Source organism: Plecotus auritus (genome assembly GCF_963455305.1).
Source record: "Plecotus auritus genome assembly, chromosome: 13".
NCBI lineage: Eukaryota > Metazoa > Chordata > Mammalia > Chiroptera > Vespertilionidae > Plecotus > Plecotus auritus.
In genome coordinates, this window is record NC_137779.1 from 3,532,433 (window position 1) to 3,557,062 (window position 24,630).

General features: G+C 59.2%; 1 protein-coding gene across 2 annotated transcripts in view; it reads right to left on the minus strand.

Annotated features, from left to right (window-relative positions):
- Nucleotides 1–3,871: 3,871 nt before the first annotated feature.
- SORL1 (sortilin related receptor 1) overlaps nt 3,872–24,630 on the minus strand; it is a 165,537-nt gene continuing 144,778 nt past the window's right edge. The window contains exons 42-49 of one of the 2 annotated variants that reach the window (XM_080649599.1): nt 17,665–17,784; nt 15,497–15,661; nt 14,114–14,288; nt 13,134–13,240; nt 10,697–10,889; nt 8,715–8,927; nt 7,162–7,262; nt 3,872–6,203 (exon numbers count right to left, since the gene is read on the minus strand). In XM_080649599.1, the coding sequence (XP_080505725.1) occupies nt 7,195–7,262; nt 8,715–8,927; nt 10,697–10,889; nt 13,134–13,240; nt 14,114–14,288; nt 15,497–15,661; nt 17,665–17,784 (1,041 nt within the window). In that variant the 3' untranslated portion in view covers nt 3,872–6,203; nt 7,162–7,194. Of the gene's footprint in view, nt 7,263–8,714; nt 8,928–10,696; nt 10,890–13,133; nt 13,241–14,113; nt 14,289–15,496; nt 15,662–17,664; nt 17,785–24,630 lie in introns of both variants that reach the window. The other variant, XM_080649598.1, reaches the window with a different exon arrangement.

The following is a 24,630-nucleotide window of genomic DNA, read 5'->3' on the forward strand; positions in this document are numbered from 1 at the left end:
GGGGCGTCAGGGGACAGAGTGATGGGGGGATGAGGGGATCAGGGGATGGAGTGATGGGGGGATGAGGGGATCAGGGGATGGAGTGATGGGGGATGAGGGGTGTCAGGGTACAGAGTGATGGGGGATGAGGGGTGTCAGGGTACGGAGTGATGGGGGGATGAGGGGTGTCAGGGGACGGAGTGATGGGAGATGAGGGGAGTCAGGGGACGGAGTGATGGGGGATGAAGGGTGTCAGGGGACGGATGATGGGGGGATGATGGGTGTCAGGGGACGGATGATGGGGGGATGAGGGGTGTCAGGGGATGGTGTGATGGGGGATTAGGGGATCAGGGGACGGAGTGATGGGGGGATGATGGGTGTCAGGGGACGGATGATGGGGGGATGAGGGGTGTCAGGGGATGGAGTGATGGGGGATTAGGGGATCAGGGGACGGAGTGATGGGGGGATGAGGGGTGTCAGGGGACGGATGATGGGGGGATGAGGGGTGTCAGGGGATGGAGTGATGGGGGGATGAGGGGATCAGGGGACGGAGTGATGGGGGGATGAGGGGTGTCAGGGGACGGAGTGATGGGGGGATGAGGGGTGTCAGGGGATGGAGTGATGGGAGATGAGGGGAGTCAGGGGACGGAGTGATGGGGGATGAGGGGATCAGGGGACGGAGTGATGGGGGGATGAGGGGCGTCAGGGGACGGAGTGATGGGGGGATGAGGGGATCAGGGGACGGAGTGATGGGGGGATGAGGGGATCAGGGGACGGAGTGATGGCAGTGTGATCAGTTTGTACGGGGACAGACGGTCACCACACTGAGTGTGGCAGCCACACTGCGAGAAATGCACACGTGGAATGACTATGTTGCACACCTGAATCCAATGTTTACACCAACTACACAGATAAGAACTTTAAAAAACGTATCATCGTGTCCTTGATTTCCCTAAGCAGACAGTATCACTATTACAGACCGCTAACATGGCACCAAGAGGTGAACAGGAACACAAACTTAATGAGATAAATCTAGGCTGCATTTTGACTCTCAATTACATGTGCGATCCTGGAGAGGTTCCCCACCCTCTCTTAAGATTCGTTTTCCTCATCTTTTAAAAGAAAAGTTAACATCCAAGTCACAGATCACTCTCCCAATAAACACGTCCGGACGAGCTCATCACAGCGCCTCGCAGAGGCTCCATGGAAGGACCGTTCCTGTCAAGTGGCTCCTCAATGGCTGGGACTCGTCCCCAAGGGCCTAGGCTCCATGGTCCCAACCAGCTGTTTGCGGAGTCCCTTTCTCTCCAGTAAAGGCGTTCTGATAGTTTAATTATAACTTTTATTACCAGGGTGTCTGTCTGTAGCCGTCTCTTTCTATATTTTAATTTGCTATGGGCTGGGGACCCAGATACTCACAGCTGACAGATATAGTCAAAATTTGGGGCTACAGCCCTAGCCAGTTTGGCTCAATGGACAGAGCATCGGCCTGCAGACTGAAGGGTCCCGGGTTCATTTCCGATCAAGAGCACCTGCCAGGTTGCGGGCTCGGTCCCCAGTTGGGAGGCATGTAGGAAGCAGCTGATCAATGATTCTCTCTCATCATTGATGTTTCTCTCTCTCTCTCTCTCTCCCTTCTTCTCTGATATAAATAAAAATATACTTTTGAAAATTGGGGGCTACACTGAGGTGCCCTCCAAGATTTTAAAACTTTAAAATCAGCACGGAGGAGGGAGAATGATGGTGCAGCTGCATGGCTCTCGGCCGGGAGGACCTTACTTAACCCAGTCCAAATGCGGACTTGGCTACGGGAGGTTTCTGTGAAACACAATTATTTTATTTTTAATTTTTATTGTTTAAAGTGTTACATATGTCCCCTTCCCCCCCATTGACCCTTTCCAACCCCCCACCCCCACCCCAGGCCCTCACTGCCCCATTGTCTGTGTCCAGGGGCCATGCATATATGCATACAAGGTCCTTGGTAGATTACTTCCCCACTGAACCTCCCTCCCCCGCCTTCCCGCTGAGATTCTGCACTCTATTCCATGCCTCCATGTCTCTGGATCCACTCCATTCATCAGTTTATTTTGTTAGATTCCAAATATGAGTGAGATCATGTGATACTTGTCTTTCTCTGACTTACTTATTTCACTTAGCATGATACTCTCCAGGTCCCTCCATGCTGTCTCAAAGGGTAAGAGGGTCTTTTTCTTTACAGCAGCCTAGTATTCCATGGTGTAAATGTACCACAGCTTTTTATCCACTCACCTGCTGATGGGCACGTCAGCTGTTTCCAGATCTCAGCTATTGTAAGTTGTGCTGCTATGAACACAGGGGGGCGTACATTCTTTCTGATTGGTGTCTCAGGATATGCTCCTAGAAGTGGGATCGCTGGGTCAAATGGCAGTTCCACATTTAATTTTTTGAGGACTTCTTAAATAAAAGTGGATGCAGGGAGTTTGTAGCCGGGGGGTTTCCAACACTAAGTTTCCATGGAGCGAATCATTTCTGTAGCGGAGTGTCAATCATTCGCTCGTTCACGCTCTCCCTGGGTGGTCACTGTTCTCGCCTGGACCCCTCCACGGCCTCTATTCTGCATCCGTGCTCCCCACGCTGCTTCCGGCGGTGACTGCTTCCAGGGCAGAGGTCCCCTCAGGGCCCGGTGCTCTGGCCGTGCTCCCACGCTAGGTTTGAGGCCACAGCAGGCCTCACTGTTCTGCCACGTCAGCCTCACAAGCCTGGTGAAGGTGCGCTTACCCACAAGACGGATTCACGGCTGCGGGGACCCTGCCCCGAGCACGCGGGATGTGGAAGGCCCACGTGCCAAGGGACTGACACGGCACTTGTCCTGTGCACGCTGCGCAGGCCACCTGTGTCTCAGGTACCACCGATGCCATCTGGCAAGAAGCCTCTCTCGTCTGAGGCTGAACAGCCGGTCGGGGCGGTTGTGTTGGCAGCGGCTCCTGTTTCAATGGCCGTCTTGGTCGGCAATAAAGCACACCCTAAGTACCCTCGGCTCCTCCCAATCCCGCATCCAAAGAGGTCCCGTCCCAGCAGAGGGGCTCGGACCCAACAACCATCACGTGTCTACAGTCATCCAGCCTAGACCTCAGGGTGGGCCGCGGCCAGGCGGCTTCCCAGGGCGGGAGGTGCCCCCGGGCTTCTCTGCGCACAGGCGCCGGGTGGAGTGCTCGTTCGCTCGGACACTGATGGGCAGGAGGCCGGGGTCGAGCTCCCGTCACTGAAGGCTGGTTTTGCTATTCGCTCTCTGATGTCCCTTTAAGAAGTCCTGTACCTCTCTGAGCCCCTTTCCTCGTCTAGGAACAGGATGATGACACTGCAGTTTCATTTGGGCTCAACACTCACACGCCAGCAGCACACGGAGTCTGTGAAGTCAGAAGCACCTGCCCTGCCCCTAGGCCCACACTAGCCACCCTGACTCGCAGGTTCATTTGCTGATCGATCAATTGATCAACCGCTGGCGAGCAGAGGCCAGTGCGCGCTCTTGGGACCTCCCCGCCTGGCCCCCCTCCCGAGCGCCTCCTGGACACGCGGCTCCTCACTCACTCCCTCTCCCTCCTTCTCTAGGTGTGAAAACTGCCTTCTCAATGCCTCTTTCTTAGCAAATGGAACCACAGCTCAGAGGGACCCTCCCCACACACGTCGTCACTCCACAGCCCCAGCCTCTCCCGTCCCTCAGCCCCCAGAGGCACGCACTCTTCATGGAGCCGCCACCCGAGACCGGCTGGCCAGCCACAGGTTAGCGATGCCTCACCTATGAAATGAACATCCTGAAACAGACCAGCGAGCGGTGGCGGGGACAGCCTAGCATCGCTATTGCACTCAGAACAGCTCCGGTCACTGGCAGCGGATATTTTCAAACAGGCGTTTTCGTGAACCAGTTCAATTTTTATTCATTGAAAAAAGTTGATATTGAGACAAAAAGTATCTTAAAACTGTGCAACAATATAGTAAAACCTTCAGCATACATCAGTGATTTGGAAACTTATCAAGGCAGCTGAAATCATAAATGCCTCTTCACTTTGGAAACAAGCGCACAGCATTTCACTTGAAGAGCAGAATAGACCTTTATTTTGCTACAAAGACTTTTGATTTTGCCTAAAGTTCCTAATTCGTAACAGGAGTCTTTAAATGGAAACGGCAGGGGCTATAAGCACAGGGCCCACCTTGGGCACAGCCTGACTCCACGTGAGCTGCTGATCTAGTCCACAACACGGCTGCTCAGGATCAGTGCAAACCACACCACAGCCTCTTCCCCTCAGCCTTCTGCAAAGCCGCCCCCGTCCTCACACCCAGCGGCCAGCCTGGCACAGAAAGTCTCCTATGGGAGCTGAACACACTGCTTATCACAGACACGCCCTGAGGCAGCACGCCCCCCAGTCCAAGGGGAGACCCTGCCTCGTCGAGCGGGTGCCTGACACCATGTGGAGGTGGCATTCGTTTGCTCACGTGACCTTGGCTCTCTCTCAAGGACCTCGCACCCCCTGCAGAAGGGAGAAAGACCCCTGGCAGGCTGGCCCCGCCCAGAGGCCGCGATGGGAAGGAAGCGGTGCTGTCTCCTGGGGATGAGGGCCCGCACCCGTCACTCGCCCCAGACCCTCCCAAGCCAGGTGAAGCCTAACCTGGGGAGCACCCCAATGAAGGAGCACGTGGTCGTGTGCCCCATCTGCCCCCAAGCGCCCCTCGCAATACCACCCAGACAGAAGCCCAGAAACTTCTTCCCAAGGCAGACGTTTCCACGCAGCGGGTCGTGCCCTCGGCTGGCCGGGGCAGCCAGCGGTCCCTGCGCTCCCGCAGCCTGGAAGCAGGCCGCACAGCGTGGCTCCCGCCAGGACTCTGGAGCCCGACGCTCAGGTGTCTGCATGAGCCCAGGTCTCGAAGGTCCAGAGCACGCAATCCACCGCAGGCAGTCGGCGTCCAGAGGAAGGAGCACACACTCACTGCCGGCCGAGTGCCAGCAGCGCTAGCAGTCCTTCGCAGTTCACAGTGCACTTCTAGAAAGTTCTGAGGCCCTGGGAGAATAACCCTCTTCCCTTCATGGCGAACCTTCAGGTGGCGTCTCCAACGAGGTCACAGACAGCTAGGGCTCCGACTGGTCCAGTGCAGACAGTTGCCTGGCCCCGTCCAAGGCACCCACAGCTTTTGCTTTCGTCTCCCACTCACTCCGCCCCTGGCTCTACAGACAGCACATGTCCCCGCACCCCGAAAGCTGTGCAGAGGAAGGAAAAGTGCACCCTTCAAATGCTCATGAGAATAGACACGTGGCACGTGGCTGCCCCGGCAAGCTCGTCTACAGGAACTCAGCTCCGCGCTCTGCATGAAACAGTCCGGCCTCACGGCTGCTTTCCTCCGACAGCCAGTGGCCTTCTGCTCCCCAGCACAGAGGGCTGGGAGGCAGGCTCCCCGAGGCTGGTCAGCAGACGGGGTCCTCAGCCCCTCAGGCGCCCTGGAGCCAGATAAAGGCCGGCCTGCGGGACCACTAAGTCGCAGAGCCCTTCGCAGCAGCTGGAACCAGCTCAGCTGCACGGGCGTGTCCACGCCGGCTGACCTTGCCGCTACTCATCGGGATTAAAGGGGCGGGGGGGCTGGGGCTTGCAGTTCTGAACAACTTCAGGATTAAGTTCAGGAAAAGAGAGAAACGCCAGTCTTTAAAGAAATAACAAAGGAAAGAGACGGGAGAGAAAACAGGCGAGGAGGCGCCTCCTCACCACACTCGTTAGGAGACGAGCCTTTCCCACGTGCCAGAACGAGCGTCTGCAACGGCAACTTTCCTCGTCCAGAACGTACACCCGGAGCGGGCGAGGGCAGGCCGCAGCTGTGCGGGTACAGCTCGCTCTCTGCTATTACTTAATTACCGTAGTTTCCCAGAGGAACAACTGTCAACCTACTTTTGCCCCACCCTGTGTATTTGTAAACTACAATTTCACTTGCTCTTTGTGTTCCAAACAATTCCTAATCGAAGGAATCTATGTTGTAACCCAGGGATGCTGTTTGGTTAAAAGAAAGCAACACGCGAGGGAAAGCGTGCGCTGCACTGAGAAGAGGTGGTGATGGAGCTGGGGTACGAGGGCCCCTGGGCGGAGGGCGGTCTGTGGGGGCTCCCGCAGCAGGAGTGAGTCCCCACAACATCCCAGCTAGTGGTGGCCCGTCCGCAATGGCCCACACACCTTCCGAGCGGCCACGATCTGGATACGGGGTGGCACCTAGAGGAAGAACACAGCGGGCACTTCACAGGGGCAGTGCAGGTCTCTAATCCCCTCCAAACCGGCAGACACGGCAGGGAAGGTGGAGAAAAGGAAGAGAAGGCACTGGCCCAGTTCAAAAGGACTGCATAGATCAGTATAAACCCTGGAGGGCAGTGAGCGGCCCCACACACAGAACTACATTTGAGACGCTTCAGCGACATGTGAAAACAAACACCGAGGATTCGCATGGAGCCGTGCTCTCCCCCGCGGAGCGGCTTCTGCAGCGATGACCCAGCCGTGCGTCCCACGCAGTGTCCTCGCCGCCAGCGGCTCTGGCAGCCAGACCTGCACGGAGTGGAGCGAGGCGGTGCAGCTGGTCGGCTCCTCACCCGGCGCTGCTGCTCGAGGCGGGAGGGGCGAGGCCTCAGGCGCCCGCTGGCCTCTTGTGCGCAGGGCACACATCTGGGCTCTGCTCCGGCCCTCGCACTGGGCTCCTCGCCGTGGTGTCGGGGCCCTCGCGCCTCGCCCCGTGCAGAGGCCCAGTGAACTCACAGACAGACCTAACAGGATCTTCCCACCAAACACGTGCACACGCTAAACCCAAACAAAACTCAAAATCGGAGCTTCCTTTCCGGGAGGAGGGACTCCACCCGCCACTCTCCTGACATGTTTATTAAATGCATTATGTTCTTAGAAAAATAAAAGATCGGCGATTTACTCAGCCAAGATTCTCTCACAGACCGAAAAGCACGCCCGCAGCCGAGCCCGGCGAGCTGACGCTAACACCGGTCAAAGCCGTCCGGTGGCTAGAGCCAAGCCGGTTTGGCATTCACAGGTGATTACCACAGAGTTCATTCATTCCTTTCTCTCTTTTTCAGTGTGTTTGTTTTTGGCCCATAGAAAAATAACATATTGCAACTCAAAGTGCATCTTTTAAAATAAACCATCAACTCTCTTTATCAGATAAAATATTTACACCATTTGGTTTCTCGCGAGGAAGGGCGCTCTTTCAGGCTATCACCATGGGGACGTCGTCGGAAAATCCAGTTATCATCGGAGTGTCTTCATCATCCTCCCCTAAAGCAGAACAGGCAGTGGTGAGTCGCGCGCACTGCATCCGTCCAGCCTCCTGCCACCGTGCCCCTCCATCCCCTCGTGCCCTGCCCCCCGCCCGCCCCCACTATCACAAGCCCCAGCCCCGGGCACAGCCACCAGCGCTGAAGCCCAGCCCAGCGTGCTCTGATGCGAGACACCTCCCCATCAGCAGGTGGCCAAGCTCGTGCTCAGAGCAGCTTGAGCCGAACCAGGTGAGTAGCCATCTCTTGGGAAGGAGCGTCTTACTCCCTACGCACCGGTCCCTGCGGTTTGGCCCCCCGTGGAGTTACCCACGGCCTGTCAGCACAGTGAGCCGACTGCACGGGCTCTCCTCCCAGCCCTCGGCTTTAGGGAGGGAGGTGAGGCCTGAGTGTTTGGAGGACAGCTTCCCAGCCGAACGCCCTCCCAGGACCCAGGTGTGACCCTGTGGGGCTGCCCAGTGCATTCCCTGCCCCTACCCCCGGACGCAGCACCGCAGTGGCTGACTCCTCCTGCCACAGGGGCGCCCAAGGCCTCACGGCGGGCCGGCAGAGGAAGAGCAATGATGGGGGATGGGAGCACATCAGTGTCTTTACAGACAAACCAGAACTCATGCACAGAAAACAACGCCTGTGCACACTCAGCTTCCGCAACCAGAGTCCGGAGAGGCCCAAGTTGGGGGAAGGTCCCCCCACACACCCACCCACTTCGTTACAGTCAGTGGCCTACCAGCTTGCTTAGCATTTGGTGTGGTGAGTGTGTGCCATTTATAAACGGGATATTCCTCGTTCCCCCGCTACAGGCTGTCAGTACATAGAGGACTGCCCAGCGAGGCTCCACTAACAATCAGAAAGGGAAACAGCAAGAGAGAAGCATGGCTTTTTTCTTCTTTTAACCCTCACCCAAGGATATTTCCCACTGAATTTTAGGGAGAGTGGAAAAAAGTCAAGACAGAGAGAAACATCCATGTGAGAGAAACATCGATTGGTTGCCTCCTGCACGTGCTCTGACCAGGGCCCTGCCGGGGAGGAGCCTGTAACGGGGGTCCGTGCCCTTGACCGGAATCGAACCCAGGACCCTTCAGTCCGCAGGCCGGTGCTCTATCCACGGAGCCAAACCGGCCAGGGCGAAAGCATGACTCTTTATCTTGACTGGGCGTGGGAGACCTCCAACCTCTGGCCTCAGGATGAGGGGCTGGGACTGAGAGCCTGGCAGTCCCTGCTTCCTGCGAAGGCAGCTCCCAGCAGCGCTTCCCCAGGGCCGCGCCCAGCCAGTGCCAGCACGAGAGGGCCTGGCGCTTTCCCAGGAGCAAGCGCTCACGGGTTTAACCCAAGGCGCTGGGTCCCTGTAAACACCGCGTCTCTAGAGTCGGAGGATGGGCTGAGGTAGGTGCTTCTTAACCACGGCCCCGCTGGGGTCTGGCCTGCCCGGGAGGAGGGGGGAAGGACCACGTACCCAGGTCGTCGCCCGAGGAGAAGACGGCCGCGCCCAGCCGGGAGCTGTAGTGGCTGTTGGCGAAGGCGGTGAAGCTGCCCTGCAGCCGCCGGTGCTTGGCATACAGGACGGCGAAGCCGACCCCCAGGCTCAGCAGGACCAGGAACAGGATGGGCACCACCACGGCCGCCACGTCCGGAGCCCTGGCAGCCTGAAGTGCTGACGCGTCCCCACCTGCAAGGCAGTCGTCAGCCTCCCAGGTGAGGGCCGGAGCCGGAGCCAGAGCAGGCAGCCCTCAGCGCCCCCACGCAGAACACGGGGGCCTGCCACGCCCGCTCAGACCGCCTGCCGCGGGCCAGGCTCCCACACACGGTGCAGCGCGGCCCCGGCTCCCTGCCTGAGCTGACAGACCACAGCCCTGTGCATGCAAACACGGTAATTACACGAGACTCCTAACCACACCTTGTGGGTTATTTGGGTCATCTCTCTGAAGGGAGACCTTTGCTGGGCACCCACACTGGTTTCCTTAGCTACTGCTAACCCAGGGGCATTCGCAGAGGAGGCCATGGCATCAGACCGTGTGTGGGAGCCATGTGCTTAGTGCCAGTGAGCGGGGCTGCGGTTACGACCCTGCCTCGCACCAGATCCCCATCTGCACTCCCCGAGGCTCCGGGGAGCGACACAACGGCACTGCTTCCTGCAGCACGGCCTCATGAGCTCAGGGAGCTGACGGGGTTCCTTCAGCCGGGAGGGTGAGAGGCTTTCTGTGACGTCACATGTTTAAAGCTCTCGCCAAAGCCACGTAAGTGTCTGCCTGACCACGAGCCCCTTCCCATCGCCTTCAACACACACCAGCTTCACGCCGGCGTCACGGGCTCTGGGGCAGCGATCTCCGGCCACTGTGCCCTGAGAACGTTCACAACATGCACCCCCTGGCCATGCCGTCGGGCGCAGACCCTGCTCCCTTAGATTGCCAAAAAAAAAATTAAAAAAAAAAAATGGCAACAGCCAGCACAACCACCACCATCTGGTGTGAACAAATCAAAATTATACTTTTTGGGGGTTTTTTGGTCCAATAGGCAAAAGTATACCACTTTCTGGTGTGCTACAGAACTGCAGTCTCTGGCTCGTGGGCGCCGCGAGCTGCAGAAGGCTGGGAGGCTGCTGTGGAGCAAAGCCACCCGCTGCGGGGTGAGGGCCAGGCCCCCGGAGAAGGGCAGCCCTTTCCTCTCAGAGACCTCAGTGCGTCTGAGCCGGCAGGCTGTGGGACCTGGGACCTGCTCGGCTGGGGAGCAGGGGAGGCCTTGGCCTCAGGCAGAAACCGGCAGCTGCCCAGGGATTCCCCAACAGGGTCTCTCAGAGACAGGCCTGGGGCAGGGTCTTCAGTCAAATCTAACCATTCAGGATCTGTGTCTTTAATTTCTTTCACTGTTGACTTAGCACACAAACAAACAAAAGGAACGTATATCATGGGTGGCAACCTAACCCCACTGTGAGGTGGCTATGAGGGGGTGGCTCACGGCTGGGGCAGTCCAGGGGGGCAGCAGGTGGAAGGGGCAGGATAAGGGGGCTCCTGCCTCCAGCACAGCCAAGGGCAGAGAGCAAAGGGCAGGGTGCAGACTGAGAGGGCAAACCAGGGTTCACAGGCAGCGGCAGGGTCCTCACAACAGTGTCCCCACGTCTGCTTCCAAGTTGCTGATTGGTCTCCCTTAAACGGGAGGAAATGCCAGGCTCAAAAGCGCTGTTACTAACCCACTGTCCCCCAGATAGAGCCTCCTCTTAAAGCACCCCTGGGCGACGCTCAGCATGTGGTCGCTTACACCTGCCGCTCCCACGCCTCGCCTGCTCAGGGTGCGTATGGACAAGTCAGTGCCGGTTAAATGGGCAGTTCGTTGATTTTCTTTTGAGCTGAGAGGATTAGTGTTTTAGAAAAGCTCTTTTCATCGGCATGCTACGTGCTTAGTGCATTTCCCGGAACCGCGGCGAACTCGAAGCAGACTGACCTGACCCCAAGTCGTCCAAGAGCAGCGTGGCCGGCTCCCCGCACAGCTGGCTGCCCAGGAGGCAGCTGGCTCGCACGGTGAATGTGTAATTGTGGCCCAGCTTCAGGTTGGAGACTTTGAAGAAAGTGTCGGTCGTGTTCCCGAGGTAAGCCGTGGTGTTCAGGGAGTTGTCGAATGCATGTATCTCATAGCCCTGGGGACCGAGACAGCGGTCAGGGGCCGAGGAAGGCTGCGCCCGCCCGCCCGCCGCGCTCACAGGTGTCGGAGCGCCTGGGTATCCGAGAGCTTTCTGCGTCACCTCCGGGATCCTGGACCCAGGAACAGGCACTTCCCATCCCAAGCATCACAAATACCCTCAGTGCGGCCCGACCGCAGCCACGTCACAGGCACCCTGGCCACACCAAGGCTCCGGCAGAGCCCCCTGAGCCAGGCAGTCCCGATGGAGACGGGCTGGACATGCCCTGGAGCCCTCCCGCGGTCCCTCCCCGGCCGGATCGGGCCGGCCTTGCCCTTGCAGGCTCTGCAGGCGGATGAAATAAGCAAGCTGGGACTGACACGGGCTGACCCCTGTGCTGCAAACATCCCAACTGGGACGGCTCTGGCCCACGTGCCGGGGCTCCAAAACAAACACATATGGGCCCACTGCACCCTCCGAGTCTCCTGGTCCCTGACCTGTCTACTCGGGGAGCTCCACGTCAGGGGCGGGAGGACGTGCAAGGCTCGGGCCAGAGCCACCGGGCTGGGCGGCTGAGCTGCAGCCCCAACCGAGAAGCCGGGCTCCTGCCACCAGGAAGGGCCCGATGACAGCCGCTGCCAACCAAGCCCCTAAGGCCAGTCTTCATGCCCCGGCGTCCCTCACATCCTAACGTGGGGCCGGGCACAGCCCGTGGGGGGGCCACACGGTGTAAAGGACAGAAGTTAACGTCAGCATCCGCCACCCACAACCCGTTGTGCAGCCTCCTGTGGGTGCGCAGGTGTCTCCTGGCTCATCAACAGAACTGCCCTGCGGCCTCGCGTGTGAACGCTTCCGTTTCCTTAGAGCAGAGGTGGGCACTGTCCCGCCCGCACAGGGCCAGCGAAGTCACTTGGTCTGGCCCTGCCAAGGCAGAGGGGTGTGTTAATTAAATGTTTGACCAAACAGCCAGCGTGGCTCAGTGGTTGAGCATAGACCTGTGAACCAGGACGTCACATTTGATTCCTGGTCAGGGCACAAGCCCACGTTGAGGGCTTGATCCCCAATGAGTGTGAGTGTGTGTGTGTGTGTGTGTGTGGTGGGCAGGGGTGTGTGTGTGTGTGTGTGTGTGTGTGTGTGTGTGTGTGTGGTGGGCAGGGGCGTATGCAAGAGGCAGCCGATCAATGATTCTCTCTCACCACTGCTGTTTCCATCTCTCTCTCCCTCTCCCTTCCTCTCTAAAATCATAAAAATATAATGTAAAAATATATATAGCAGGCTAATTTTTAAGTTGATAATGTTGTGTGGCCTGCGAGTGATGTCATAAATATCCAAATGGCCCTGGGCAGAAAAAGGTTCCCTCCTGCAGAGGAAAAGGAAGGAACTGCTGGGTCACAGGGTGAACACTTAATGCTTTGATACCTGTGACCCCAGAAGGCTGAACCGACTCACTTCCAGGTGCTCACCTCCCCGTCACCCGCGGGGAGCTCCTCCCCCGCGCTGTTGCTTAGGTCACTGGTGAAGCTGAACCTTTTTTCATGTGCTTAGCCTGCTGCGGGGACTTCTTACTTCACTTCCGGTACCTTTTTCAACATCAGGGTATTTCTGCTGCAGTTGCTTTGAGAGCGTTCTTTACATGTATGCAGACTAGCCATTCATAGCGTGACGGTGGGAGCGGTGAGACTATGCCAGCTGTAATTTAGATTTGCTGCTGCCGTGACACCGTGCCTACCCAAAACCTGGGACTCCGGCCCACTGGCCGCCAGGCCGCCCAGGCGTTCGTCTGCGACGCTCAGGCTCTGCCGCCGATGGCCTGCCCACCTCGGGCCCCAACACGGCTCCCTGTTCTCGCCTGCTGGAGCAGAGTAACTGGTCTCCAACGAGACAAACCGAGTGTTTCTCTTATGCTGACAGACTACCTTCAGGTGCCTCTGCTACCCTGACCTTCGCTGGAGGAAGCTGCTGAGATGCCAGGTGGGGAGCAGCTTGGACCCAATGCTGGGTGCAGCCCCGCCCGCCACGGACTGTGGGGAGGGGCCCCGTGCCAGGAAGCCCAGTAGGGCAGCAGGCTGGGAAGGGCCCAGCGCAAAGACGCTCATCCTCAAAGGGCAGTGTCAGCACTTCACTAGGTAGCAGCCCACAGAAGCGGTCCCAGCCCCACGTCCACGCCCTGCCCCGTTGCTTCCCTCGCGCCGCTGCCTGCTGGGAACAGCTCGCCAGCACAGCCTCTCAGCCCACCGTCCGTCACTGAGGAGGCGAACTCACCCTGCTCTCCTGAAAATACTTTTCCTTCAGAGCTAGACTTTTCCAAAACAGAAGGATGTGGTCATTTTCTGTGATGATTTTTAAGGCATCAGGGGCTGACAACGGAACTGAAAAAACGATGAAACAGGTTGCAGTTAGTGGCCATCGTCTGAGGTGCCGTTTTCTCATGTCAAACGGAGATTGAAGCACGCCCACCTTGAAGGACTGATCAGTTTAAGGAGGAAATAAAACACGTGCGCTTAGTGCATAGCCAGCACATGGCAGACACTCTTGAGCTGGCATCTCTTTCAGCCAAGAAACGTGGCCAGTGTCTAGCACAGAGGCCCTCCCGCCCCAGGAGCCAGAGCCACGCAGGCAGGCCGGAGGGAGGAGTGGGATGGCCGACCTGGGCTCCCGTTGGCCCACCCTCCTGCTCTCCTTGGTCCTGAGCCAGAGGGGAGCCGAGCCCAGCGAGGGCTAGGGCGCTCCCTCCGTCCAGACGAGCGAGGCCAGGCCCCTGCTCCGCGGCCTTCAGTGCCACCGCGGCCCGCGGCCAGGGACCCCGCTCTGCCCTGCTTTCGGACGGGACCTGACCGCAGAGCAGCACCACTGGCAGGAAGGCCCCCTTGTTGGCTGCCCAGCGCTAGGCTCCCTCCATTTCTACACGTCACACTGCCACCAGGACCAGGTGGCTTCATCCAGGCCCCCCAGCGATGCCTGGCTTTAGTGGCGAATGCTCCATTTTATTTCCCAACTGTCTTGGGCATTTCCCCTCTATTTCCCTAGAAGCGTCAACACCAGCAGCACAGATTCACAGAGAGAGACAGAGACAGAGAATATGGAGTGGACGGCTGCTCCCAGCTCACAGCGCCCGGCTGTCTCGCTGCAGCCGGCGAGGCCTCGCGCTGCTGGCCCGCGTGGACCCCGTGGGCAGAGTCTGTCAGCCCCTCAGAAGCGCCAGCAGCACGCGACCCCGTGCAGGGGGCCTCTGCCCTGCTCACCTGTGCTGACTTTCATACTGGCATCTTTGCTCATGTTCCCCAGCTGGACGACGACATGGTATTTCCCCCCGGGCTCCAATTTGTTCAGGGTGTACTCCACAGTGCTGTTCCGGGATTTCACCTTGTAGCTCCTGTCGCTCTTTCTTATTAGATCTTTGACTGCAATTGCATACAACTAGACAAGGGAAGGTAGGTAGAAATGTGGCATTTCCCCGGGGTGACACACCGTATCAGTGGCTGTGACCCTCAGCAACAACACTGTGAGCCCCAAAGTCTGACGCTGCTCTTTGGGAACCTGTTGGTGGCTAGACCCAATCTCACAACAAGTATTCCATCCCAGGATTGTGCACAAAATTACACTTCAATCCCAAAAGCAATTCTAGCCCTAGCCGGCTTGGCTCAGTGGATAGAGCATTGGCCTGCAGACTGAAAGGTCCCAGAGTCAATTCAGGTCAAGGGCACATGCCCGAGTTGTGGGCTTGATCCCCAGAAGGGGGTGTGAAGGAGGCAGCCAATCAGTGATTCTCATCGTTGATGTTTCTGTCTCTCTCTGAAATAATAAAAAAAAACACATATTTTTTCAAAAAGCAGTTTGAGGGGAAGCCGTGTGCACTGTGGCGGCAGCAGGTGGAGGCACAGGCAAGGCGAGCCCAGGCCAGTGCGGGACTTCTGCGTCCCCACCTCTGGCATCGCCCAGGATGCTCATGGGAGGCGCTGAGGGGAAGCGGCGAAGGACAGGAAGCTTTCCTGTCTCAGGCTGCTTCTCGCACGGCCGGGACAGGGCACAGCAAAGCGACAGGCCATGAGCTCACTCCTCAGGAAGAAGAGTCTTAGCAACCGCACTTTAAATCCCCTGGACCGGGGCGGGGCAGGGCAGGGCATGGAGGTGAAGGCAGCGGGCAGGAGGAAACAGGAGGCTTTCGAGATCCGATGCCTCTCCGTTTAGATCAGGGACAGCAAACGTGGATGTGGGCCCGGTGAGGAAACAGCGGGCTGGGAAGGCAGACGGTCAGGGCCACAGGCTCAACTCCGCAATGCGCAGCGCAATAGCAGCCGAGGTCACGTGCAGACGATGGACTGCTTTGGTTCTAATCACACTGTTTTCAAAACCAGGTGACCCTGGCCTGGCCTGCAGGCCTCTGTTTGCCAGCCCACGTTGGAAGGCCAGGGGAGGAGATGTGAGAAGGCAGAAAAGGGAGGGTAAGCCAGGATCTCAGCTGGCAAGGAGGGGAGGTGACAACTAAGCAGAGGCACCCATAACAACCCCCATCCTTGGTGAGACAGAACGGAGGCCTAGGGTGCCTGCCCAGGACAGCTCCTCGCCCTCACCCCTGCCCCCACACCCCACTCGGAACAGCCAGGGCTCCAGCCGCTCGCACTCACCAAGTCCTGGTCAGGGGCGTCGTAAGGGGACTCCCACTTCATCACGGCGGAGGTCTTGTCCGTGCGCACCGTGTGCAGGTGGCGGGGCGGGAGCCTGCTGTCCGGGATCATCCGCACCACCACAGAGTCCGAGGACGGCCCTTGGTAAGGCACCACCACACGGACCTGCAGCAAACACCACGTGCTCTCAGCCATCGCCATCAACTCATTTCCCAACGAAACAGTGACACACGTGCACAATCAAAGTGCAATTTCACAGAAAGATAGACAATGTGAACCCATTTCCCACGTACCCTGAATGTCTGCTTTATTTCCTCAGAGGTACCACTGGTAGCAGCTTGTGTACTTCCTTCCAGAAACGTCTTATGTATGTGTGTACAGATATATGCTCATAGAAGTACAGATATTGGTGTGTGCATAGATACATACTTCTATGCATGTGTGTATACGTAACCAACTTTTCTAAAAATATTTTTACATGTTCTTGGCATCTTTCACTTAATAAGACAGCCTTTCCTTGTAGACATTTGTTTCAAATACTTTGCTATCACAAGCAATAGTATATTACACATCTTTTCCATATATCTTGGCACACGTATAAAAGCATGTAGGCTAAGAGCATGGCACGCGTGGAAGAGCATGTAGGCTAAGAGCATGGCACGCGTGAAAGAGCATGTAGGCTAAGAGCATGGAAAGTGCATGTAGGCTAAGAGCATGGCACGCGTGGAAGAGCATGTAGGCTAAGAGCATGGAAAGTGCATGTAGGCTAAGAGCATGGCACGCGTGGAAGAGCACGTAGGCTAAGAGCATGGCACGCGTGGAAGAGCACGTGGGCTAAGAGCATGGCACGTGTGGAAGAGCACGTGGGCTAAGAGCATGGCACGCGTGGAAGAGCACGTGGGCTAAGAGCATGGCACGTGTGGAAGAGCACGTAGGCTAAGAGCATGGCACGTGTGGAAGAGCACGTGGGCTAAGAGCATGGCACGTGTGGAAGAGCACGTGGGCTAAGAGCATGGCACGCGTGGAAGAGCACGTGGGCTAAGAGCATGGCACGTGTGGAAGAGCACGTGGGCTAAGAGCATGGCACGCGTGGAAGAGCACGTGGGCTAACAGCATGGCACGCGTGGAAGAGCATGTAGGCTAACAGCATGGCACGCGTGGAAGAGCACGTAGGCTAAGAGCATGGCACGCGTGGAAGAGCATGTGGGCTAAGAGCATGGCACGCGTGGAAGAGCATGTGGGCTAACAGCATGGCACGTGTGGAAGAGCATGTGGGCTAAGAGCATGGCACGCGTGGAAGAGCATGTGGGCTAAGAGCATGGCACGCGTGGAAGAGCATGTGGGCTAAGAGCATGGCACGCGTGGAAGAGCATGTGGGCTAAGAGCATGGCACGTGTGGAAAAGCACGTGGACTAACAGCATGGCACGCGTGGAAGAGCACGTGGACTAACAGCATGGCACGCGTGGAAGAGCACGTAGGCTAAGAGCATGGCACGTGTGGAAGAGCACGTGGACTAACAGCATGGCACGCGTGGAAGAGCACGTAGGCTAAGAGCATGGCACGCGTGGAAGAGCACGTAGGCTAACAGCATGGCACGCGTGGAAGAGCACGTAGGCTAACAGCATGGCACGCGTGGAAGAGCATGTGGCTAAGAGCATGGCACGCGTGGAAGAGCACGTGGGCTAAGAGCATGGCACGCGTGGAAGAGCACGTAGGCTAACAGCATGGCACGCGTGGAAGAGCATGTAGGCTAACAGCATGGCACGCGTGGAAGAGCATGTGGCTAAGAGCATGGCACGCGTGGAAGAGCATGTAGGCTAACAGCATGGCACGCGTGGAAGAGCATGTAGGCTAACAGCATGGCACGCGTGGAAGAGCATGCAGGCTAACAGCATGGCACGTGTGGAAAAGCACGTAGGCTAAATTCCTATAAGGAGAATGCGGCAAAGGGTTTCATCAGTTGCTGTGGCTGCTTGACGAGTGCTCAGTCCTCCTGTGGCTCCATCATGAGCTCAACTCATGTGCCCAAGAGGCCAATCCCCCTGAGGTCACACCTGGGCCCTGGACCTCACCTCAGTGCCCCAGGCCTGGTCTGAGCTTGGAGCCTGGGAATTAAACCATCCCTTACAGAGAAACTCCCCTGGACGTTCTGGCACAGGACACTCACCAGAAACAAGTACTGCTCGTCCCTCCCGACAATGACTGTCTTGTTGTGAAGCGAAGTCGTCAAGCTCTTCGGGTTCCGATAGAGGTCAAGGAAGGACGTGGCATAGAAGATGCCATACACCTGACAGAAGGAGAACAGGAGGGGCGTCAGCTCCGTGGCCATGACCTACTGTACCGTTCCCTTGAAATAATAATGTAGACCCTGGGACCAGGTCACAGAGCCCAGAGAGCAGTCTTCACTTCACGTCCATTTCGTGAGCGTTTACGGCGAAGGCACCTGGGCCGCACACTGTACTTGCACCTGGAGGCAAACAAGGCATGGGCTCCGTCCTCAGGGGCAGAGAAGGAAAGCAGGTAAGCAGCAAGTTGCCAACACAGAGTGTCAGGAGCTCCACAGAGGGGGTCTCCAAAGCGGCAGCCCTCTACCAGGTGGAGCAGGAATGTGGTGGCCCAGTGGACCCCGAGGGAGGTGGGAGCTTACAGGCTGGGAGGGAGGTGGGAGCTTACAGACTGGGAGGGAGGTGGGAGCTTACAGACTCTGTGAGGGAGGTGGGAGCTTACAGACTGTGAGGGAGGTGGGAGCTTACAGACTGGGAGGGAGGTGGGAGCTTACAGGCTGGGAGGGAGGTGGGAGCTTACAGACTGTGAGGGAGGTGGGAGCTTACAGACTGTGAGGGAGGTGGGAGCTTACAGACTGTGAGGGAGGTGGGAGCTTACAGGCTGTGAGGGAGGTGGGAGCTTACAGACTGGGAGGGAGGTGGGAGCTTACAGACTGGGAGGGAGGTGGGAGCTTACAGGCTGGGAGGGAGGTGGGAGCTTACAGACTGGGAGGGAGGTGGGAGCTTACAGACTGTGAGGGAGGTGGGAGCTTACAGACTGGGAGGGAGGTGGGAGCTTACAGGCTGGGAGGGAGGTGGGAGCTTACAGACTGTGAGGGAGGTGGGAGCTTACAGACTGGGAGGGAGGTGGGAGCTTACAGGCTGGGAGGGAGGTGGGAGCTTACAGACTCTGGGAGGGAGGTGGGAGCTTACAGGCTGGGAGGGAGGTGGGAGCTTACAGACTGGGAGGGAGGTGGGAGCTTACAGACTGTGAGGGAGGTGGGAGCTTACAGACTGGGAGGGAGGTGGGAGCTTACAGACTGGGAGGGAGGTGGGAGCTTACAGACTGGGAGGGAGGTGGGAGCTTACAGACTGGGAGGGAGGTGGGAGCTTACAGACTCTGTGAGGGAGGTGGGAGCTTACAGGCTGGGAGGGAGGTGGGAGCTTACAGGCTGGGAGGGAGGTGGGAGCTTATAGACTCCGTGAGGGAGGTGGGAGCTTACAGGCTGGGAGGGAGGTGGGAGCTTACAGGCTGGGAGGGAGGTGGGAGCTTACAGACTCTGTGAGGGAGGTGGGAGCTTACAGACTCTGTGAGGGAGGTGGGAGCTTACAGACTGGGAGGGAGGTGGGAGCTTACAGACTGGGAGGGAGGTGGGAGCTTACAGGCTGGGAGGGAGGTGGGAGCTTACAGGCTGGGAGGGAGGTGGGAGCTTACAGACTGGGAGGGAGGTGGGAGCTTACAGACTGGGAGGGAGGTGGGAGCTTACAGACTGGGAGGGAGGTGGGAGCTTACAGACTCCGTGAGGGAGGTGGGAGCTTACAGGCTGGGAGGGAGGTGGGAGCTTACAGACTGGGAGGGAGGTGGGAGCTTACAGGCTGGGAGGGAGGTGGGAGCTTACAGACTCTGTGAGGGAGGTGGGAGCTTACAGACTCTGTGAGGGAGGTGGGAGCTTACAGACTGGGAGGGAGGTGGGAGCTTACAGACTGGGAGGGAGGTGGGAGCTTACAGACTGGGAGGGAGGTGGGAGCTTACAGGCTGGGAGGGAGGTGGGAGCTTACAGACTGGGAGGGAGGTGGGAGCTTACAGACTGGGAGGGAGGTGGGAGCTTACAGACTGGGAGGGAGGTGGGAGCTTACAGACTCCGTGAGGGAGGTGGGAGCTTACAGGCTGGGAGGGAGGTGGGAGCTTACAGACTGGGAGGGAGGTGGGAGCTTACAGGCTGGGAGGGAGGTGGGAGCTTACAGACTCTGTGAGGGAGGTGGGAGCTTACAGACTCTGTGAGGGAGGTGGGAGCTTATAGACTCCGTGAGGGAGGTGGGAGCTTACAGACTGGGAGGGAGGTGGGAGCTTACAGACTCTGTGAGGGAGGTGGGAGCTTACAGACTCTGTGAGGGAGGTGGGAGCTTACAGACTGGGAGGGAGGTGGGAGCTTACAGACTGGGAGGGAGGTGGGAGCTTACAGACTGGGAGGGAGGTGGGAGCTTACAGGCTGGGAGGGAGGTGGGAGCTTACAGACTGGGAGGGAGGTGGGAGCTTACAGACTGGGAGGGAGGTGGGAGCTTACAGACTGGGAGGGAGGTGGGAGCTTACAGACTGGGAGGGAGGTGGGAGCTTACAGGCTGGGAGGGAGGTGGGAGCTTACAGACTGGGAGGGAGGTGGGAGCTTACAGACTGGGAGGGAGGTGGGAGCTTACAGGCTGGGAGGGAGGTGGGAGCTTACAGGCTGGGAGGGAGGTGGGAGCTTACAGGCTGGGAGGGAGGTGGGAGCTTACAGACTCTGTGAGGGAGGTGGGAGCTTACAGACTGTGAGGGAGGTGGGAGCTTACAGACTGTGAGGGAGGTGGGAGCTTACAGACTGGGAGGGAGGTGGGAGCTTACAGGCTGGGAGGGAGGTGGGAGCTTACAGACTGGGAGGGAGGTGGGAGCTTACAGGCTGGGAGGGAGGTGGGAGCTTACAGACTCTGTGAGGGAGGTGGGAGCTTACAGGCTGGGAGGGAGGTGGGAGCTTACAGGCTGGGAGGGAGGTGGGAGCTTACAGACTGGGAGGGAGGTGGGAGCTTACAGACTGGGAGGGAGGTGGGAGCTTACAGGCTGGGAGGGAGGTGGGAGCTTACAGACTGGGAGGGAGGTGGGAGCTTACAGACTGGGAGGGAGGTGGGAGCTTACAGGCTGGGAGGGAGGTGGGAGCTTACAGGCTGGGAGGGAGGTGGGAGCTTACAGACTGGGAGGGAGGTGGGAGCTTACAGACTGGGAGGGAGGTGGGAGCTTACAGACTCTGTGAGGGAGGTGGGAGCTTACAGACTCTGTGAGGGAGGTGGGAGCTTACAGACTGGGAGGGAGGTGGGAGCTTACAGACTGGGAGGGAGGTGGGAGCTTACAGACTGGGAGGGAGGTGGGAGCTTACAGACTGGGAGGGAGGTGGGAGCTTACAGGCTGGGAGGGAGGTGGGAGCTTACAGACTCTGTGAGGGAGGTGGGAGCTTACAGGCTGGGAGGGAGGTGGGAGCTTACAGGCTGGGAGGGAGGTGGGAGCTTACAGACTCTGTGAGGGAGGTGGGAGCTTACAGACTGGGAGGGAGGTGGGAGCTTACAGACTGGGAGGGAGGTGGGAGCTTACAGACTCTGTGAGGGAGGTGGGAGCTTACAGGCTGGGAGGGAGGTGGGAGCTTACAGACTGGGAGGGAGGTGGGAGCTTACAGACTGTGAGGGAGGTGGGAGCTTACAGACTGGGAGGGAGGTGGGAGCTTACAGACTCTGGGAGGGAGGTGGGAGCTTACAGACTGGGAGGGAGGTGGGAGCTTACAGACTGGGAGGGAGGTGGGAGCTTACAGACTGTGAGGGAGGTGGGAGCTTACAGACTGGGAGGGAGGTGGGAGCTTACAGACTCTGGGAGGGAGGTGGGAGCTTACAGACTGGGAGGGAGGTGGGAGCTTATAGGCTGGGAGGGAGGTGGGAGCTTACAGGCTGGGAGGGAGGTGGGAGCTTACAGACTGGGAGGGAGGTGGGAGCTTACAGGCTGGGAGGGAGGTGGGAGCTTGCAGACTGGGGGGGAGGTGGGATCAAACCAGGCTGCTGCTGCTGAAGCCGGGGCGGCTAGACTTGGGACGGAACACGAAGGTTTACGGCCACATGACATTCCATGTCCATCCTGTGCAGCCGGACCCTCACTGATACACGCAGGAAAGGGACAGAGTTACAGCGGGAAAGGGAGAATGTGAGGGGTGGGAGCTGGGTGCTGGGAGCTGATAGTGGGAGGTGCCAAGTACGCTTCTTTGTAAGTAAAGCCACAAAGCATGGTCTCTAAGCGGTTTCTTCAGTGGGAAAAGAGGAAACAGGAAGGTCAAGGCAGTCAGCGAAGGAGGGAGCGATCAGGCCATGCAAGGGTCCCATTCCAGCAGCTCAACATGTTCCTCTGGCACTGCCTGCATCTAGGACAGGGAGGGGAGAGCCGGGGGTCCCGAAGGGGACAGACTGAAGGTGAGGAGAGAAAGAATTAGGGGCTCCAAGGGGATGGAAAGCAATTATGAATCGAGTGGGACCAGGAAAATGAGGGGGCTCCAAGCATGAGATGGGACAAGGAGGCCAGAACAGGCCTAAGTGCAGCGAGGACAAGCCTATGACCCCCACCCAGGGAGGACCAGCCCGGGAGCGCTGCGGGGGAGGGCCAGCCCGGGAGCACCGCGGGGGGAGGGAGCACTATGGGGGGAGGGTCAGCCTGGGAGCACCGTGGAGGGAGGGAGCACCATGGGGGGAGGGCCAGCCCGGGAGCACCGCGGTGGGAGGGAGCACTACGGGGGGAGGGTCAGCCTGGGAGCACCGTGGGGGGAGGGAGCACTATGGGGGGAGGGTCAGCCTGTGAGCACTGTGGAGGGAGGGAGCACCATGGGGGGAGGGAGCACCATGGGGGGGAGGGCCAGCCCGGGAGCACTACGGGGGGAGGGAGCACTACGGGGGGAGGGAGCACTACGGGGGGAGGGAGCACTACGGGGGGAGGGCCAGCCCGGGAGCACCGTGGGGGGAGGGAGCACCATGGGGGGAGGACCAGCCCGGGAGCACCGTGGGGGGAGGGAGCACCATGGGGGGAGGACCAGCCCGGGAGCACCGCGGGGGGGAGGGAGCACCATGGGGGGAGGGCCAGCCCGGGAGCACCGCGGGGGGAGGGAGCACCATGGGGGGAGGGAGCACCATGGGGGGAGGGCCAGCCCGGGAGCACCGCGGGGGGGAGGGAGCACCATGGGGGGAGGGCCAGCCCGGGAGCACCGTGGAGGGAGGGAGCACCATGGGGGGAGGGAGCACCATGGGGGGAGGGCCAGCCCGGGAGCACCGTGGGGGGGAGGGAGCACCATGGGGGGAGGACCAGCCCGGGAGCACCGCGGGGGGGAGGGAGCACCATGGGGGGAGGGCCAGCCCGGGAGCACCGTGGGGGGGAGGGAGCACCATGGGGGGAGGACCAGCCCGGGAGCACCGCGGGGGGGAGGGAGCACCATGGGGGGAGGGCCAGCCCGGGAGCACCGTGGAGGGAGGGAGCACCATGGGGGGAGGGAGCACCATGGGGGGAGGGCCAGCCCGGGAGCACCGTGGGGGGAGGGAGCACCATGGGGGGAGGGCCAGCCCGGGAGCACCGCGGGGGGAGGACCAGCACGGGAGCAACACGGGAGGGAAAAGGGTCCAGGAGCCAAGGGCCAGGTGTGAGGAGGCCGGCTCAGCACAGGGACGAGGAAGTTGCTGTCAGGGGTGGGCACAATGAGGGAGATGCCAGAGTCCTGGGGACAGCAAAGGAGGTGATTGCCTCCACAGGTACCTGGGCCCTCGCCCTCCGAAGCTCCCTCAGCAAGAGAAGGCGAGTAGCCTACCTGGGCCCAATTCCGGGAACCAGAGAGCCAGGCCCTGTCACAGCGCCCTGCGCATCAGCCTGCACGGGGACAGCTGGGTGACCAGGGCGTCCCTCAGCGGGGTATAACGGAAAGCAAGGCCCTTTGTAAGCAGAGCCCACCTCGAGGTGAAGGGGCCTTGGACGGGCTGGGCATTCCTGTCCCCGCCCCGCCTGCCCAGCACTGGGTTCGGCAGCCACAGGAGAGAGGGGCTATGAAACCAGCCGGACCCTGTCTCCCGCTCCCGAGAGCTCCCGCGCCGGCCAGCCCTCAGCCAGGGCCCGCCTCCTCACTGGGAAAGGAGCACGTTCCCCCATGAGCTGCTGACAGGAGGCAGTGCGAGGAGGTGTGTGCGGGTCCGTGGTGCCTGGGCACTCAGTCACCTGTTTCCTTCCTTCTACATGGCTGAGCTTCAGTTACCTGCAGGCTTTGTTCCGTCCCCAGGAATCGGCCCTGCACCCAGTGCACACCGACATCCACGGAAGACAAGCCGCAGGCCATGTGCCCTCTGCAGCCGCTGAGGACGCCCTAATGCTCAACGTCAGATTTAGCTCCCCGTCCCCTTCCCCTCGGCAAACCCGGAAAACACTGCTTCCCTGCAAGGAGCTTGCAAACTACTCAAGGAGATTAGAGAACCACTAGAAAGCATCAAATAGCCCGGCCGGCTTGGCTCAGTGGTTGAGCTTCGGCCTACTAGTATGAACCGGGAGGTCACGGTTCGATTCCAGACCAGGGCACATGCCCCAGGCTCTATCCCTAGTGTGGGGCCTGCAGGAGGCAGCCAATCAATGATTCTCTCTCATCATTGATGTTTCTCTCTCTCTTCATCTCTGATATCAATAGATGCATGTTTAAAAAAAGAGAGAGAAAGCATCAAAGGGATCAAGCAGTCGCTAATGAAACATCACTCCATACGGAACCAGCTGTAAACGTTTCGGGAGCCCTGAGGTAAGAGACCAAGGCGCCGCGAGCAGGGATTGACGCAGAGCAGGAGGGAGGACTCCGCGGCGAAGGCCACAAACCCTGGGGAGGCCCACCTAAAACGTACGAGGCCACACCGGAGAGAGGTGGGCCCCCCGGAAGCAGCACAGACCCGTCACCGTAAAGCACGATGCACGTGCAAGAACAAAGCACAGAGGCCAGCATTCAGGTGCAGCGGGGACGCCGGAATGGGGGGGGAGGGAGGGGGCGCGCGTGCAATTCGGAGGACCGCCCAAGAAGGCAGCCAGGGGTGGGGTCACCTTGGTGGAAGGGGATGGAAAGTGGCCACCACGCCTG